This window comes from Stomoxys calcitrans, chromosome 4, assembly GCF_963082655.1.
Source record: "Stomoxys calcitrans chromosome 4, idStoCalc2.1, whole genome shotgun sequence".
Taxonomy (NCBI): domain Eukaryota; kingdom Metazoa; phylum Arthropoda; class Insecta; order Diptera; family Muscidae; genus Stomoxys; species Stomoxys calcitrans.
Genome location: NC_081555.1, coordinates 63,757,643 through 63,777,639, shown reverse-complemented (window position 1 = coordinate 63,777,639; position 19,997 = coordinate 63,757,643). Strand labels below are relative to the sequence as shown.

The following is a 19,997-nucleotide window of genomic DNA, read 5'->3' as shown; positions in this document are numbered from 1 at the left end:
AGGTGCTTTTAATTTGTGGAATATTACTGTAAAGAAGCTATCTGATCCTCCATTGGTATACATTTCGAAATGTGGCTCGCATTTTTTTTGTTCCTCTACTAATGTGTACATGACTGGCATGGCCTTTAGTACCTATATTTAAAGAAAAAAGATTGTGGAAAGTCTGCATTTAGTGGTGATTATAAATATTCACTGAGACACACATTTACATGGTGTTTTATTTTTTCTTCTAACATTCCCTTAATAATTAAGCAGCGGTCATATTCAGCAAACAACAGACTTTTTAGCAGCCTGCTGCTCTAAAATTGCAGTACTTCCGCTGTAATAGCAGAACTACTGCTAAAATAGCAGCAGAATTAACTACTAATATTCAGCAGACAGTGTTTGCCATTTTCAGCAAACTTTTTTCTATGAGCGTACAACAGTTTCAGAGAACATATTGTCTTGGCATAGGTGGAGTGATGAGGACCACGCCCACTAGAGCACTGGAGACAATTCTAGATATCACATAGACTTACAGATTAAGTGTGAGGCAGCATTTGCTATGAGCTTTAAGGCGATGGGAGAATGATAAGAAGATAGGAGTAGGTCATACCATCGCGGTATAATCGAGCCAAAGATAGGAAACCCGGATGAATTATTTAGAAAAGGTTTCTGATCGGATCTTGGATTGACGGAACTCTGATGTTACCATCTGGGTGATCATGCTATACAGCATGGCGAAACAATTCAAGGTGGTATCATTTCTACACCAACCACAAATCATATGGTGCAATTCGCCATCTTGTCCTCAAGCTGATCGATTTTTGCCAACACGCGCAAACAAATTTGTGTGCGTATGTGTGTACGTGTGCGTACATGAGCAGAGAATATGCGAGAAAGAAAATAACAACAAAGAGAATGCCAACAAAATCTTAATACTGTCAAACCTGGTCGGCTGTACAGATGGATCAAAGCTAGAGAACCCAGGGACTGAGATCTGTTTTCGACTGACTGACCATAATACGACCCTGCAGGCAGAGACCCGGGCGATCACGTAAAACTTGCCATTAGGGCAATAACAACCAAGACGGTAAGGTCACGAAAATTCTTGGAGTGTAAGAAGAAGATTAACGCCTTCTCTGAGAATGGCGCAATCCGCATCGTTTAGGTGCTAGGTCATAGCAGAGTAGGGGGGAATGAAAGAACGGACGATTTGGTCGTGAAGGTCAGATGACTGCCGTCAATAAACTTGGTCAACCCGAAGCCTTTCGGGTCGGCGAGGACCGAGTTAAGGACATGGGCAACGAACGCATGTAACACTGTGGGATAGCGAAATGGTCGGTAGGACGGCGAAAATCCTACGGTGAGATCCACATCATGAGAAGACGAGGCTTTTATTAAAAGGAAGTAAGAACGAGGTCAGTATAGCTGTAGGGCATGTGGGGAAGATGATAAGACTTTGGAGCATTTCCGGTACTAAGGTGGAGACAGAATACCAAACAAGGAACAACTAAGGGGAGTGGTATGGAAAACCATTAAGGATTTTGTAAGTAGCACGGAATTCCTAATTTAAATTTTCTTTTGCGAGGTTACTTCTTAGTATTTTAACCACACAGAACGCCGGTTACTGTCTTAGGTGTATGTCCATAGTGACATGGGGCAGATTAATATCCCGCCCTCTTTTCAACCTAACCTAACATAACAAACAAGTTTTTGATCACGGGCCAATAAAAGTAGAATCCAAAGGATACAAATATTTGTGACAGTGAAATAATCATGCAATATTTGACTGACGCTGCATGTCTATATGTGGAAGATGACGGTCCCCGTCTAGCTTAAAAGGTGAGAAAGATCGTTCCCGCGGGAACATGATAGCCATTAAATGTATAGGTCGGTGCCGCTCCGCCTCTCGCTAAGACAGCGGATTGTCCACGACTGCAATAGCAGATACTCCGTATGGAGCATTCATCTATCCGCAACCTTTGGACACGCCTGGTAGCTCGCGGCTAAGCTTCACGTGATAACAATATACACCACACAGATCGGAGCTCGGAGCTCTAGCCTGTGGTGTGCTGATAGTTATTCACATATTTGCATGGGATGCCAGCGATCCTGGTAAATCTCTTGTGGGTGAGCAAGGTCTCTCCGGTCCATAGGTCCACGCGAATGTAATTGGGATGGGTTTTTTAAGACGCCTTGCCATCTCGAATGTGAAAGGCAGCCAGTATTTAAGCAAGAAATGATACGTATGGACAAACAATTATACTATCCGCAACCTTGCGGGCAAGCTCTCAGCTGTGATGCTTATGATAACATTGAACACCACACAGATCTAAGTTCAAAGTTCCAACCTGTGTGGTAGCACCATGTATGTTGTTGTGTGCCAAAAATCTACTGGACATAACAGTCCAGTATATTTTTCTCAAACAAAAAATAACAATGTGCACGGAAGGGACCTTACCTCATTAAAACTTGCTCATCGAAAGCCTTTGAAATAGCAATGAAAACCCTCTGTGGCGCGGCTTGACATCAGTCTTTGAGTTTGTCATACTAAAATCTGGACGGACGGTGATAGGGTTTGAAGTTAAACTTTTGATATCAACCATTTACTGTGGTTTTTTATTCCAATATTCTTGGGGGTCACCTTTTATTCTTGGTTATGGGTACACAAAACTTTTAGTTTTATGCTTGTTTTGTTTATAAGGGATTCATTAAAACTTGCTCATTTTAATTCTATTTTACAGTCTCTTAAAAAGGAAATCGATTGCAGTGAAGACGATAATAGCAACAGTCGTCACCTACAGCCACGCTCCGCATCCGCCAGTGGCATTTTGGGCGGTGAGCTCGATTATAGAACATCTCATGAATCGGTAAGTGTTAAAATTTTCCTTCTAGTTCACCCCACTTCATGTTCTTTCAATATTTTTTCTCTATTTAACTATCCAAAATACGTATTTATCGAATATCTATACACATTTTTACATTTTGCTATCAACTATATCCTTTTTGATATTACACAAAAAGAATATTATTATACGTATTTTTTATTTAGACAATAAAAAAGAAAACTTTTTCCTTTCGATTTCTTAAACATTTGAAACAAAAAAATCAAAATCAAAATATTTTTTGCTCTTCGTCGTGTTCTTTGTCTATGAATTTGTATTTTTTTATTTTAATTTTTATTTCTCAAATCAAACCCCCCATTCCAACAAACTAAAAAAGCAAATCTAAACACTTTAAAATTGAATTGAATTGTTATGGAAATAAAATCCCAACTTTTGTTTCCTAATTCACCACCCAACCTTGCCCAGCCTTGCCTAGCCCACTTGAACCCACTCACTGTGCAGTGCAGCACCACCACAAACAACAACAATCATAGCTTTTCCCTCTGAGCCCATTATCCAGCTCCAATCATTCCCCTTCAATTGAAATTGGTGATATAGAAAACTACAATTTGAAATTGCATGTGAAATTGAAATTTAGTTTGTTTTGAGTTTTAGCCAAACACACGGTAAATTCTCTGCGTTGTAGTACTGCTCTATACTATGCCTAAATGCCTAAATGTCCCAACTACCTCCTTCAACTCTGTTTAGTGATTTTATATGCCCGCTGCCTTTAAATCCTTTGCCTATTCGCTATTGATTTGCTTTCGGAGCTGTTTATTTCTATTTTGGTAATTTTACCCAAAAATCGTATTTTCTCTATAGAAATACATGCATACATTTCAAAACTGCACATATGTATGTGTGTGCATATGTGAGGAACTATTTATTTTTGTTTTAACACATACTGTGTCATTCTTATTCTCCTATGAATAATCTCTTCACCTTCCCCTCCCTTTTGGATTGTGGCACCTCTCTCTCCCTCTCTTTCTCGCCAGCCCACCTACCTACCTATGCTATTGGCAACTTCCTCTACAAAACTATTTGTTTAAAGTTGTTATGTTCGTGCATTTATTTTTCGTTCATATTGTATATTTTTGCATACCTATGTATGGTAGGTACATATGTATACATGTGTGTGTGTGTGTGCATTTACATGCATGCACATATTCATACATATGTATACAATACATAGGAAAGGGTATATAAAGTAAATGTCGCATGTTTCCGTGTCCTCAATTTGTTTTGGTTGTGTATCTTTGTTTTGAATTCTCTCTATGGTCTGTTTTGTAGTTTTTTTCTCATAATTTTTATTTTTGTTTGTTTGTCGACAATTTTATTTTAGATTTCCTGCTTTGATATTTTTGATTTTTATCCACTTTGTATTTGCACTTCCGTTCGTTTGTTTCTTACACCCAGTCTACTAGTTTACAGTGGTAGATGATAGATTCGACCCAACATGGTCTTTGAGAGGAAATTTAGCAAAAAGAATATCTCATATTATTATTAAGTCAGAACAAAGCTGCGTTAAATGAAACAACAAATAACAAAGAGTTTGCACCTATATAGAATATAAAAATCGTCCTTACCAAAACCGTGGATACCCATCATCATGAATCTGTATATTGTGAATATTGAACTGCATTTAAATTATTGTTATACCCTCCACCATTGGATGGGGGTATACTAATTTTGTCATTCCGTTTGTAACACCTCGAAATATGCGTCAAAGACCCCATAAAGTATATATATTCTTGATCGTCAAGACATTTTAGGTCGATCTAGCCATGTCTGTCCGTCCGTCCGTCTGTCGAAATCACGCTAACTTTCGAAGGAGTAAAGCTAGGCGCTTGAAACTTTGCACAAATACTTCTTATTAGTGTAGGTCAGTTGGGATTGTAAATGAGCCAAATCGGTTCATGTTTTGATATAGCTGCCATAATAACAGATCTTGGGTCTTGACTTCTTGAGCTTCTAGAGGGCGCAATTCTTATCCGTTTTGGTATGACTTCCAACAACTACGCCAAGTATAGTCTATATCTGTCCATAACCTGATATAGCCGCCATATAAACTGATCTTTCGATAAGACTTCTTGGGCTTCTAGAGGGCGCAATTCTTATCCAATATAGTTGACATTTTGCATATGTCGTTTTGGAATGACTTCCAACAACTGTTCTGAATATGGTCTAAATCGGTATATAACCTAATATAGCTGCCATATAAACCGATCTCCCAGTTTGACTTTTTAAGCCTCTGGAGGGAGCAATTATTACTCGATTTGCCTGAAATTTTGGAGGTGGTGTTTTTCAACGACTGGTGTTTTTTTTTTTCTATTCGAAAAAGTCATTTAAAGGTCTTGACAATGGAATCCATGGTGGATGGTATAAAAGATTCGGCCCGGCCAAACTTAGCACGCTTTTACTTGTTTCCATTAATATTGAGTCATATCGTCAATACTCCGGGTCTTCCAAAAAGGGAATTTTTTTATACCCTCCACCAAAAGATGTGGGTATACTAAATTCGTCATTTCGTTTGTTACACCTCGAAATATTCGTCTAAGACCCAATAAAGTATATATGTTCTTCATCGTCATGACATTTTAAGTCCATCTAGCCATATCCGTCCATCCGTCCGTCTGTCGAAAGCACGCTCACTTTCGAAGGAATAAAGCTAGACGCTTAAAATTTTGCACAAATACTTCTTATTAATGTAGGTCAGTTGGGTCATATTGGTCCACGTTTTGATATAGCTGTCATATAAACCGATCTTGGGCTTGAATTTTTGAGCTTCTAGTGGTCGCAATTCTTATCAAATTTGGCTGAAATTTTGCACGTATCGTTTTGGTATGACTTCCAAACACTGTGTTAAGTATGGTATAAATCAGTCCATATCCTAATATAGCTGCCATATAAACCGATCTCCCGATTAGACTTCTTGAGCGCCTAGAGGGCGCGATTGATGCCTAACTTGTCTGAAGTTTTCCACATGTCGTTTAAGTATGACTTCTTAAAACTGTGCCAAGTATCGTCTAAATCAGTCTATTAACTGATATAGCCGCCATATAAATCGATCACCTGATTTGACTTATGAGTCCTAAATGGCGAAAATCTTATCCAATTTGACAGATATTTTGTATATGCCGTTTTGGAATGACTCTAAGTATGGTATAAATCGGTTCATAACCTGACATAGCTGACATAAAAACCGATCTCCCAATTTGACTTTCTGAGCCCTAGAAGGTGGAATTATTGCTCGATTTTCCTGCAATTTTGGTGATGTTATTTTTATATGACTTGCACGGAATGACAAGTACAATCCATACCGGTAGATAATTTCATATAGCTCATATATATTTGAAAAAGTCATTCAAAGGGCTTGACAAATGTGATCCATGGTGGAGGGTATATAATATTCGTCCCGGCCGAACATATCACGCTTTTACTTGGTTTACCTAAAACGCAAACCATTTAAGATATTTCATAAACTTTACTTTCGAAGTACAATCAAAACATTTATGAATGAAACTCGATTTCGTTCATATCGCCACCGCGGGCACATTTGCATCTGTCAATACGCTGGATCCAATTTTCGATGACTCGGCCACACATTTCAGCCGAAACGGTCGCTATTTCCCGTCCAATCTTGGTTCTGAGCCCATCCAACGTCGTCGGCTTGTTGGCATAGGCAAATGACTTGACGTAGTCCCAAAGAAAATAATCTAGTGGCATCAAATCGCACAAGCTTAGGTTAGATAAGGTTGAATGGGTTGTTCAACATAGGTGAGTTCACTCATCGAACTCTTATCGAACGCCAATAACTCCTTCGATGACTAATTCCAATCGTTGACAGGCCAGAACGCCCTAGCAGTCCGCCAACCATCTAACTCTTCAACAAATCGATTTAACGTGTGCTGTGTGGCTTGTGGCACCGTTCTGTTGAAAACACATATCGTCCATGTCCATATCTTCCAATTCAGGCCAAAAATATTCAGTGGGCATGGTACGCTAGTGTTGCCCTTTCACGATAATGTGACGAATTAGTTTTGTCATTTTTGAATTAGCTTCGTCAGTATTTTGCTCTTAAAATAGGGGCCACCCACCCCGAATTTCGGTAGTATATTTTTATGATTTGCAGACGTTGTTCCTTCGTGAAATTAACCACGATGTAAATATTGAGTTTACTGAATAAATTGATAGTGATAATTCGATAATTTGTGTATTGGAAACCCGAAAAATAGAGTACAGAAACCAATCTTTTGTGTATCATTTGAAGGCGTAACATTAAGTCGCATACTGAAATTTGGCAAAGATTCAAATTAATAGCCTATTTGTCGATGTCGAACGATTGCTTTTCGTTTCGCTGGGCTTCTTTTTCCGATCTGTGTATATAGACGGTTTTTAGTATCTATTTTTGATCAGTTATGACTTTGATGAATTATACATCGGAATTATTCCCTTATTGCTCGAATTGCAGTTAAAACAAACTCTTAAGCGATGTGAGGTCCAGAGTATCAGATTATTTAAGGTTTGCAAGAGTTTTCGTGCTAGCGAAAATGGTTAACCGAATAGTTTTTTTTTTACTTCCAACAGGGCAGACCATTGTCCTAGCAGGTGGTTGTCGATTCAATCTCCTCTCAGATTTAATGTTTAATGTGCCATTAGTGATTTAACGTAATCGTTCCTAGTTACTTCTACTTTTGTATGCTGAAAGTAAAATTTTCTTAGACTTAATACATGTTCTAATCCCCAGATGCTATGTCATGGGGTAAACGTGAATGTACAACAGCCATGGGCAGTCATTGTTGAATGTGTTGATATCTGTAAGAATTTTGCAGCAATTTCTGACTTGATATCAAATTGTTTTGTTGCTCACTACATCTGGATAGAGAACTAAGAAAAATTTGTTAGCAAAAGCTACAAAATTGTTTGCTGCAACAACAAGTCGGCTAAAAGTAGGACATCAGTAATTTTTTGCTAAAACAGCAAAAATTTTCTGCTATTTTGTGTCTGGTAATGTCAAAATTACCATTTAAGATGTTCAAACATTTGAGACTGTTTTCTTCAAAGCATAAAAATTTTTAATTTAACAACAGTAAATAGTTTTGCAGATACACTCAGCGAAGTTTTTTAATAAATACAGCAAGAATGTTTGCTGCAGCAACAGAAAATTTAAAAACGCTCACAATTCAAACATTTTTATTTTTCAATTTAGCAAGCATTTAACGTAAGCATTTTTCATTTTTTTGTACAATTTGCTTATTTTTGAACGAATTTAAAGAACAACAGACAAAATAACCTCTATTTCTAAAATAATGTTTTTAAACAAAAATGATTTGGCAAAATTTTCTATTAATTTATAGCAAATTTTGTATGGATTTATTTAAAAATTTTAAATTTTTAATTTAATATTAACGGACAGTGTTTTCTGTTTTCTCTGCTCGAACATATCAGCAAATTTTTTTTTTTTGGTGTAGGTCTCAGCAATGGATTATATTTGCCTTTCTAATCTGGGGCTACTCTTATCTGTCAATGTAGATTGTAGTTGAAAAAAGATGATATTTAATATTAGCGGACAGTGTTTGCTGACATCACCAGACTAATTTCCCTGCGTGAACATATCAGATTTTTTTTTTTTTTTGGTGTAGGTGTCAGCTATGGCCTATGTTTCCCTTTCTAATCTGGAGCTACTCTTAACTGTCAATGTAGATGGTAGTTGAAAATAGATGATGTTTCAGACAACAAATTCTGTTTTGTTGGGGTAGTCACTTCGTTTATGGTAAAACTTTTAGGAACCTTGTCTGTGGTAAGGAATGGGCCTAATACCCAAAGGTTCACAAATGTTTTTAAGCCAAAAATATTGCGCTTGCAGCTAAAGACGTTATGATACACGAAAACATGATTCATTTGCATTTGTTTGAATCATCAAAAGAAAGAGAGTTAGACTCATTGCTAAGTATACGGGCCCACTCAGTATCACTTTCTTATTCGATTTCACTAGATACAAATACTATTGAAACTGGAAAAAATCGGCTTATACAATATTTGAATGTAGATCCCATATACATACGTGTATATATGTTCGCCCGATCTAGACTAGTATTGCAAAACTGATTATTCTATTACAAGGTGTTCTATTATTATATTATCGGTACAGATTTAAATATAACTCACATATACAAATATGTTTCATGCGATTTTAACTTCTAGAGCCATTGAATATTCTGATGGATTTGATCAAAATGAGTTCAGATTATCGTATAGCACCCATAAATATGCAAACTCCGGTTTACACTTATAGAGGCGTAGATATAAGAACTTTACACCGATTTACCCAGAATATTGTATTCGTCACAAATTCTTGAACGTATTTATTATAAAAGTTTTACAATTTTATCGTAAATAAACGCCAATGCGTTTGTGTCGAACATTTGTATATATGTATTTTTTTGTTTGTCGTTAAGTCTATAACGAATTTAGAAGAAGCATGCATGATAACTCGATGTATAACAAGCACATATGTAATTTTTGTAATATGAGCCAAACATCGTATTTTGAGAAACAAAATACTTTTATTACGAAGTATTTCTTTTTTTGTAACTATGTAATGTTTCACCTTAGCATATCAAACGGTAGACATCAACGTAGCATAATTTAGTGTACCTAACTTTGTTTATTGTAAACCTTTTAGCAACTTCGCCTATGGTAAAAGTACATTTGTTTTGTTGTAAAACCAAAAACTCTTTAATGGCCAAAGTGTTTCGGTAACCGAAAACGATTATTAGTCTACCGGACCAATAAGTATTCTCTTGTGCCTCTCCAACTAGAGAGAGGGTGACTTTTTAAATGGAAAGATGACAATTTTTAAAGTTTCGCCATAGGTACGTTCAACGACAAAAATCATTAAAGAAACATGGAAAGCTTTTAATACAATTGTGTATTATAACATCAAAATAAATTCAAATAAACTCTGGAAGTGTTTGAATTACTGCTTATTGGCAAATATTTGAGTTAGAATTATTTTTCAACTTTAAATTGAACTTGGCATTCTTTTCAATATGCACAATCTATTTTAAAATTAAAAAGAATGTACATGTACATAAGCATTACGGTAAATTAATTTATAAGTAAAGAAAAACTAGTTGAGACCCCGAATAAATGTTTTATATCAAGAATGAAACATATTGACAGTGCACGAAAAAACTATATTTGTCACAAATTCTTGCAAGAATTTATGGCAAAAAAGGTACATTTATAATAAACAAGATCCAACGTTTTGCAGAAAAGAAATTTACTTGCCGAAAATTTCTTCTATGTGAAACGAATTATTTTTTTGCGTGTATGTAGTACCCTATGGATACTCTACTATTGTGCTCTTGCGGTCAAAATCTAAAAGCTTTAACGTAATAATGTACCATATGGTTGGAGAAAATTTAATATCATTATTATTTATCTCTCAAAATCATAATTTGTTACGACGAGATATTTACCCTTTTCGATAGGGTCCTATACCTTTCTTCCTTATAAAAATTACAAGATTGTTTTATCTAAGTGTAACATAAATATGACTGACGGATGGCGCTTGAAAAATCCACCTACCGTTCAATAATCAGCCGGATCCACTGAATGACTTGCTTGTGCATCACAGCCGCGCTGAGGACGACACCATCTGATGCTCTGAATTTAATGATACACCTATCGACTCTGGACATTGTGGCTACAAAAATTGATACGACCACTGCTGTGAGATTCCTTCCTCTTTGGCCATGCGGCGGCTGCGGACACTATGTTGTCCTTGATACAATGCCCGATATTCCAGACGGTGTGGATTACATACTGCCCGAGCCGCTTTTTGATAGCAAGCTCTGTACCACTATTCCTGAGAGAACCGATTGGAACTACAATATCCCTGGTAATAGAAGTTACATAGACTTCTATACGGATGGTTCCAAACTAGACGACCAGGTAGGCTTTAGGTGTACTCTGAAGTACTAGGACTGGTCATATCGAAAAGGTTACCCGACCACTCCAGTATGTATCAAGCGGAGATACTTGCGATTAAAGTGAGGGAATGGCTTAGATATAATGTCAGATATATTCCAGGGAATTGTAAAGCAGATGAGTTTACGAGACTAAGAACTACCTTTCACTTTCCAGGGGAACTAGAATCTGTGGGTATGCCTCTAGCGACATATAAGCTTGGTTTTCAGGATCAGGCCCGAAGGGCAATGAATGATAGATGGTCACAAAGAGGAGTTGTGAACATTACAAAGTTATGTAAATATCAGTCATTGTGTCCGTCATGACAAGTCACAGTCTAATCGGAAAACATATTGACATACTGAACTAACAACTTTTGCGGAAGCTGTAAGGATGTTGAGGAAGCTTTAAGGAAGTTGAGGAGAAAACTTTAGCTCACCTGTTATGCATGTGTCCCGCGCTATCTGTTTCTTTGAGAAATTCTCTGATTTAGCAGATGTGAACATTCGCAAGATGTTGGGCTTTCTAAAGCGATCTGAATGGTTCAACGGTGCGAACTAGAAGGCATTTTCCTTCTCCTGTTCCTGTGGTATCACAATAGACGATAAGTGAGTCTGATGGCTGACTGACTCTTATGTTATATATAAGAAAATGTAAGAAAAATGCTGCTGAGTTTAACACAAAAACGGCAAGGAAACATTCCGTTCAATTTTCCCCTGGACATATAATTAGGGACACTTATGTTTTTCATGTATGAAGTAAATAAAAGGTATAATTTGCGTATCTTAAATTGGTTTTTCGGGTTGTTCTTAAGATTCGTAAGGCTCAGTTAACCCAAATGTTCTGTTGGGTATCCCTTTCGTCCTTTTTAACGAACCTGGGAGATATTTAGTCAAAATTCTTATAAATTTTGGAATATCCTATCATAATTTCAACTTCTTTTCTTCCCAAAAATATCTGGACATCTTTCGATACTTTTTCATGGGGTTTAATACGAGGCCAATAAATCTATATTTTTGGTAGAAAAACCAGGGTTTAACACCCCACACAGGACTACGAGCCCACTTATGCAAAACCGTTGTGGCATTTGGGGAAGATGATGAGGCGTTGAAGCATTTCCTACGTTCAAATATCTATACTTTAGAGAAGTTTAAAGGACACTGAAATTCAATATGTATTTTAACTAAAATTGAAGGAATTATTTCATTTTCTTCATCACAAACTTCTTCAATTGAAGTTTAATGATAACTCTTCAATTAATACATAATATATATGAATAAAGTGGAATAATTAATTCTCCAATGTAAATCGTTTATCCTTTGATGTTTAAATTGTTTCCAACGCATGCAATAAGGATAGAATAAATAAGAATATAATTTACTTGCATTTAGGAGTATATATTACCTATTTTCTGAAAAACTTAGGTAAAAACTTATAAAATCCATTACAAAATACAGTTTTAAAACTTTAAAAATATGGAATTTTATTATCTATTTTTAGAAGTACGTTTTTGCTCTAATATGATATTTGCTTAATAGAAAACACAAACCGTTGAGATGAATGCTAGATCTGTATAAAAAGGATCTCGAATATTGTACTTATGAATATCCATTTTGTGTCACCTATAAACGTTGTTTTTGTCCAAGGTAGCTTCACCACATGCAACATTCAGAATGTGCCCACACAACTACGTTTTTATGGAGGTGTACCACTACTGTGGTATAGGGTATTATAACTTGGAACATTTATTTGTAACACCTAGAAGGAAAGGAGCTAGACCCATTGATAAGTGTACCGATCACCTCAGAATCACTTTCTGATTCGATTTAGCTATGTCCGTCTGTCTGTCGCATGTTAATTTGTAAACAAAGTACAGGTCGCAATTTTCATCCAATCATCTTAACATTTGAAACGGGCATTCTTATAGCCAAGAGACGAAGCCTATTGAAATTGGAAAAAATCGTTTCAGATTAGTATAAAGCTCCCACATACACGTTCGTTCGATTTGGACTAATATTGCAATAATTTGTTTATTTGTTAACCCATTCTCTCGAAATTTGGCACGAAGTATGACTCTCATCATCACTGGTGAATTTCGTAGAAATCACCCGATCTTCACTTCTAGAGCCACCGCAAGCATATTTATTCGCCAATCTTCTCTAAATTTTGCGCAATGCTTTTCTCGGCGAAACCACAATACCTGAAGAATTTGGCCGAAATCAGTTCAGAATATGGTATGGATCCCAATTTCTTATTATAGGGCAGGTGTAGAGTATTATGTAGCCGCCTCCGCCCGACTTTTGGCTTTCCTTACTTATTTTGGTATTAATTAGATCAAACGCAGATTTGCTTCCCACGAAGTGTCTATAGTTGAAACAAAAAACTTATTTATTATTTCAATAAATTATACAGACTTAATAACTAGATAAATATCTAAAAAATAAATAAATAAATAAGCAAATAAAAACATATATATATAGTTAGGCCACTATGGACATACACCTAAGCGAGTCCTCGGTTTGTTGTGCGCTGTAAATAATAAACAGTATCCTCGAAAAAGAAAACCTAAGGAATTCCGTGCTACTTATAAAATCCTTAATTGTTTTCCATATCACACCCCTAACTTGGTTCATGTCTGGTACTGTGTCCCCACCTAAGTACCGGTAACTGTAAGCCGCGAAAGCCAGGAAATAACATAGAAAATGCTCCAACGCCTCATCATCTTCCCCACAGGCTCTACATATGCTATCACTTGCCGCACCGATATTGCATAAGTGAGCTCGTAGTCCTATGTGTCCCGTCATGAATCCGACGGCTAAACTGACCCTCTTCTTACTTCCTTTCAGTAATAGCTTCGTCTTCCGGATCCGTATCTCCCCAAAGGATTTTCGCCGTCCCACCGACCGTTTCCGACAGTGTTAAATGCGCGGTATTCAGATAGGTAATAATATCTCGTGCCAAAGATAGGGCATATCCAAGCCAGAATTACGGATTAGGATTAGGGGTTAGGGATTACGTCCTTATAAGTGTAAAATTCACATTAAAAGTTTTATGTTTATGGAAGCTGATTTTTTGTACAAAATATATTTTTTTATCTATTAAGCATTTTTGTTCGAGAATGGGCTGCATCGGACTTTATATTTTCATTGCCCCCACATAGACTGGACTCCAGATTTGATATCTTCCGCTCCTTAGCGGCTTATTTAATGTCAGATTCAGTAAAAGTTTGGAAAAATTTGTTTTAATATACTCATCTCAGTCCATATTGTAGTATAGTTACCATATAGATCGATCTCCAGATTAAATATCTCAAGCCTATAAAATGCGACTACATAGAATATGGTCCATATTGGTCCAACTTTAGGCATAAGTTACATAATAATGTACCCCCAATTTTCGGTATTTTTGCTCTGGACCCCATATTTGTGTTCCAATTTATCTAAAATTTGACAAGCGATTTTTTCTCGGCCTCGCGGAAGTATATTCCAATCCATGGACGAATCGACCAATATTTTATAGTAACTCCCACATAAGATAAGATTTTTGCACCGAATTTAACGAAGTTTAAAATCCGATTTAGAGTAGGCATTCTTTTTTCATTTTTAATGGTGACGACAATAACAAAATTTGGATAATTCGACAATTTTGAAAAATGGTCTTTAATTATGCTTTATATTTCAAATCGGATAGAATAGAGATATTTTTGTGTTGTTTTTTGGGTTTTATAGAAGAAGTGATAGAGAATAAAAGTTCGTTACTTATATATGCAATAAAATATGATGCTGTACTTCAGTTTTGACATTCAGAAAAACACTAGTTGAAAGTCGGCTAATATACAAAGACAATTTCCAGCTTTAATTCAAATACAAAAAAAGGAGAAAAATAAGCGGGAATGAGGAAACTTTTGAAATTTAGTAAAACAAAAAAGAAAAGGCATGCTTAGTTCGACCGAGCCGAATCATATATACCCTCCACCAAGGATAATATTTGTCAAGTTCTTCGAAAAACAGGCGGACGGACGAACGGACTGACATGGCTAGATGAACTTAAAATGTCATGGCGATCAAATTAATATATATTACTTTATGGGGATATAATATATTTACTTTTAGACGCATATTTCGATGTGTTACAAAAGGAATGACGAAATTAGTATGCCCCCATCCTATGGTGGAGGGTAGAAGAATTACCACATTCGCCATATTCGCCGGGTTATTTGATATTAAAATGAGCCAATTTTGTATTTAAAACTTTTCTTAACACCTCCCTTTTATAAAAATACAAAGAAATCATTATATCTTGATGACATTATTTATTTAGAAAACTTGTAAAGTTAAAAAAAAAAGAAAGTCTACTTTCGGCAAAAGTCGACTTTTTAATAAAGTCGAAAAGTCGTCTATTTGCAAAAAAAAGTCGAATAGTCTTAAAAGCCGACTTTTGCCATTTTGATGAAAGTCGAGAAGTCGACTTTTCGACCCTACTTAGGATCTCTAGAAGCCACACATCAATAAGCTAACAATGGCCTACGTGATATGGAATATGCATGTATGCAAGCATATTTACCCGCCAATTCACACACGGCCATTCGTGTTTCAGCATGCATACGCTTGCCCAAAAACGTAAAAAAAACACATTCTAATAAATTCCGACCGTAAAGGGGTATATGTTATACTGGCAGCTATGAAAAATATCTTAAAAGTGCACTTACATATTTGAAGGAACTTATATACCTCTTTTGATTCTACACTAATTAAAATGTTTGTAGCCAATATTATTAAAACAAAATATTGTTCTATATGGCAGCTAAATATAGTCGGATCTACACCATACTCGAAGCGTATGTAGCAGTATAATAGAACTCATTGTGCCAAATTGCAGCGAAATCGGATAATGGACGCTGCTTTAGTGGGACCACAAACTTAAATCGGGATATCGGTATATATGGCAGCTAAATTCAAATAAAGACCTATGTGGGCCATATTGGACAGGAATATCGAAGTGCCTAACACAACTCACTGTCCCAAATTTTTTTTGCACAAATACTTTCTATTAGTGTAGGTCGGTTGGTATTGTAAATGGGCCAAATGGGTCCATGTTTTGATATAGCTGCCATATAAACCGATCTTGGGTCTTGACTTCTTGAGTCTCTAGAGGTCGCAATACTTATCCGATTTTATTGAAATCTTGCACGTAGTGTTTTGGTAGCACTTCTAACAACTACGCTAAGTATGGTTTAAATCGGTCCATGTTTTGATGCAGCTGCCATATAAACCGATCTTGGGTCTTTACTTCTTGAGCCTCTAGAGGGCGCAATTCTCGTCCGATTCAACTGAAATTTTGCACGTAGTGTTTTGGTATCACTTTAAAGAACTGTGCTAAGTATGATTCAAATCGGTTCATAATCTGGTATAGCTTTCATTTAAACCGATCAGGGATCTTGACGCAATTCTCGTCCGATTTAAATGAAATTTTGCACGTAGTGTTTTGGTATCATTTTTAAGAACTGTGCTAAGTATGATTCAAATCGGTTCATAATCTGGTTCAGCTTTCATTTAAACCGATCAGGGATCTTGACTTCTTGAACCTCTAGAGGGCGCAATTCTCATCCGATTTGGCTGAATTTTTGTACAACGGCTTCTCTCATGACCTTCAACATACGTGTCTAATGTGGTCTAATCGATCAATAGTTGATACAGCTCCCATTTTAACCTATCTCCCGATTTTGCTTCTTGAGACGCAATTCTTAACCGAATGAACTGAAATATTACACAATGTCTTGTACAATGTTCAGCATTCATTTATGGTCCGAATCGGACTATAACTTGATATAGCTCCAATAGCAAAACAGTTCTTATTCAATATTCTATATTTGTCACATAGAACTCGACAAATGCGATCAATGGTGGAGGGTATATAAGATTCGGCCCGACCGAATTTAACACGCTCTTACTTGTTAATTATAATACCTATAGCATACTATAAATCTATCTTTAGTTGCAATGAAATATATTACATGATTAGAGAAAGTATAATAAAAGGGGTATTAAAAGTAAAAGAAGGGAAACATTATTTTGGTATTCTCAAGTTTTCATACAAATTCATTTTCTTCACATCCAAGTGAGGCATATTCGTATCAAATCTTAGATCGTTATAGAAGAGCCAATAAAAAAACATTTAATGTAAATATAAATACGTTACATTAAATAATTTTTTATTGGCTCTTCTCTAAATATGATAAAAATTGGAATGCCCAATTCATTTTGGATAAATCCCTTTTTTATCCAAATAAACGAAGGCTTCTGGGGGCCCCAGAATTTGGGGTATATGATGTATATTGATCATCTACAAAGTATGGAGCTAGTATCAAATTATTCGTGTAAATTTTATCAAATTTTATAATTTAGACACCCATCATGTATTTCTTAGTTGTACCTACATGCCAAATTTCAAACCTCAAGCTCCATCTGAAAGTACCAAATGGTACCAATTTTAGTACCAAAATGTACGGATTTTGAATAGATCATTTACTCATCCATCATTTATTTTTTTGATGTACCTACGTCTAGCTCTATCTATAAAGATAATAAATAAAGAAAGTACCCATTTTGGTACCAACATTTTGGAATTGTTGCAGAATCATATAGTCGGCCATCATATATTTCTAAGGTTTATCAACATGCCAAATTTCAGACCTGTAGGTCCATCTGCACAGAAAGTACCAATATTGGTACCAAAATGTACGAATTGTTAAAAGGTCGTAGTCACCCATCATATTTTTGTAGTTGTACCTACATGCCAAATTTGAGACTTCTAGCTCCAACTGTAAAGAAAATACCAAATGGTACCTATTGCGGTACTAAACGTACGTTTTCTCCCGTAACCAGTACTATTTTTCTATTTTTTTTCTTATCCTCCTTCTTTTGCACCAGATATCTTTTAAGTCAAATTTCGAAGTTCTACTTCTATCAATCCGCCCTGTACAAAGTTTACTTATTTCGTACCTTTTTGGTACTTTTTTAGTACCTAAATGTAAAAATGTCCACATACTCTTATAGCCACTCAATTAAGATTGCCATAGTGTACCTATATTCTAAAATTCAGAGCTCTAGTTCAATTTACAAAAAAGTACCAATTGCAGTACTTAACGATACGGTTTTCCAAAATTTTTTTACCAATCCTAATTTTTTCGAAACGCTCTTTAAATTGAGCCCAAGAACATAATTCTAGTCCTTTCCGTTCGCGGTGGGCAAATATGTACCATTTCGTACCCAAGATCAACATTCGTGCAAAATTTCATGTTTCTAGATTTAGCCGTTTGGGCTAGGCAATGATTAGTCAGTCAAGCTCTCTCTTCCTCTTTTATGTATATAGTCATCATAACACATAAAGACCAATGTGGTGTTTATGTTTAAGTTATCCATTGCAAGTCATAAAAAAACATAAACAAAACGTAAATTTGGAATTACAACTTACTTTAGATAAATATGTCTAAACATTTTTATACCCACCACCGAAGGAAAGGGGTATAAATTTGTCATTCCATTTGAAACACATCGAAATATCCAGATTCTTTTTGTCCATAGACAGGTTATGTTCGAAAATGGGCTATATCCGACTATATCTTGATATAGCCTCCATATAGACCGATCTGCCGATTTAAGATCTTAGACCCAGTAGTCGGCTTTTAGAGCGCACAACAAGCCCATTAAAGGCTTAGGTGTATATTGCATAGTGGCATAGAGCGGATTAATATCCGCATCCTCTTTTCAACCTTACCTAGGCCCATATCTGATTTGGAGTAAATATGAAACAGTTGTGTTTGGCCATTCGACATCCTTCTTCAGTTTGGTCAGATCGGTCCAGATGTGGATATAGCTGCCATATAGACCGATCCTTCGATTTAAGGTCTTGGGGCCATAAAAGGCGAATTTATAGCTCGATTTCGCTGAAATTTGGAACAGTGAGTTGTGTTAGGTCCTTTTAATTTTTTTTTTTTTAATTTGGACCAGATCGGTTCAGATTTGGATATAGCTGACATAAGGGTTTTGGGCCCATAAATGGCCCATTTTGTATCCGATTTTGATAAAATTTGACACAGTGACTTGTGTTAGGCTTTTCGACATTCGTGTCCTATATGGTTCAGATGGGTCTATATTTGGATATAGCTGCCAAAAAGACCAATTTTTTGTTCTACAAAAGTGAACAGTGACTTATACATATTAGACCATTCTGTAGCTGGTTTGATCTGTAGTCGGTTTTATAGAACCACGACAAGGCTACGATAAATTTCCAAAGTAAAGTTAACTTTCCTTTTTTAATAAAAGCTGGAACTTTGTTCGCTATTATGGACATTTTTTCATGGTTCCTTTTTATAAACAATAAATTTTGAAGGAGTCCACAGTAGGGCAAAGGTCAGCATGTCCGCATATGACGCTGAACGCCTAGGTTCGAATCCTGGTGAGACCATCAGAAAAAAATGAGCAAATTTTCACTTGAAAATTTTGAAGCAAAAAAAACGAACATGGTACAATCCATAAGATTGAAATAAGAACATACACAGAAAAAAATTAACCACCAAATTTTTATGTTAAACGGTTAATTCCCAACGATTTTTATCATTAGATTGAAAACTTTATTTAATTGAGACCCTCATTACTGTGCAGTTATACTTTTTGAGTTATTTTATCATCAAGAAAACGATGTCGGTAGACATGTGTAAGTAAGACTTCAAAACATAAGATTATGAGTTCATATCTCCGCGGCGGCAATATTAATAAAATTGTTTTTAGGGTAATAGTAGAGAGAGTGAAACCGAGTAAAACCCGGGGGGCAGCAGTAACAAAAGATAAACAAGTAAAACGCAATAGCGAACAGCGTGTGCACAGAAATTATCTGAGTTAATACTGAAGCATTACTACTTGACGTTTGTTTATGTGAATAGAGAAAATCAGATCAGGAATTTGATTTACATGGGGCAAAGTCTATGTAAAGCCGGTTATTGGTTTGAGGGCTTACATTTACTTCACGTACAAAATACGAACTCAGTACTTTAGAGATTCAATAACTAAAGTTGAGTGATCTATTTATACGATTTACGGAACTTTGAGACTTCGCGTCGAAGTTGGAGTTTTGTATGTGAGCCTTACATACAAACTT

At 36.0% G+C, this 19,997-nt stretch overlaps 1 protein-coding gene across 7 annotated transcripts in view; it reads left to right on the top strand.

Annotated features, from left to right (window-relative positions):
• LOC106091895 (broad-complex core protein isoforms 1/2/3/4/5) overlaps positions 1–19,997 on the top strand; it is an 889,290-nt gene that overhangs the window by 762,671 nt on the left and 106,622 nt on the right. For all 7 annotated transcript variants that reach the window (XM_059368068.1, XM_059368069.1, XM_059368071.1 and 4 more), the window contains one exon: positions 2,727–2,852. In XM_059368068.1, the coding sequence (XP_059224051.1) occupies positions 2,727–2,852 (126 nt within the window). The remainder of the gene's footprint in view (positions 1–2,726; positions 2,853–19,997) is intronic.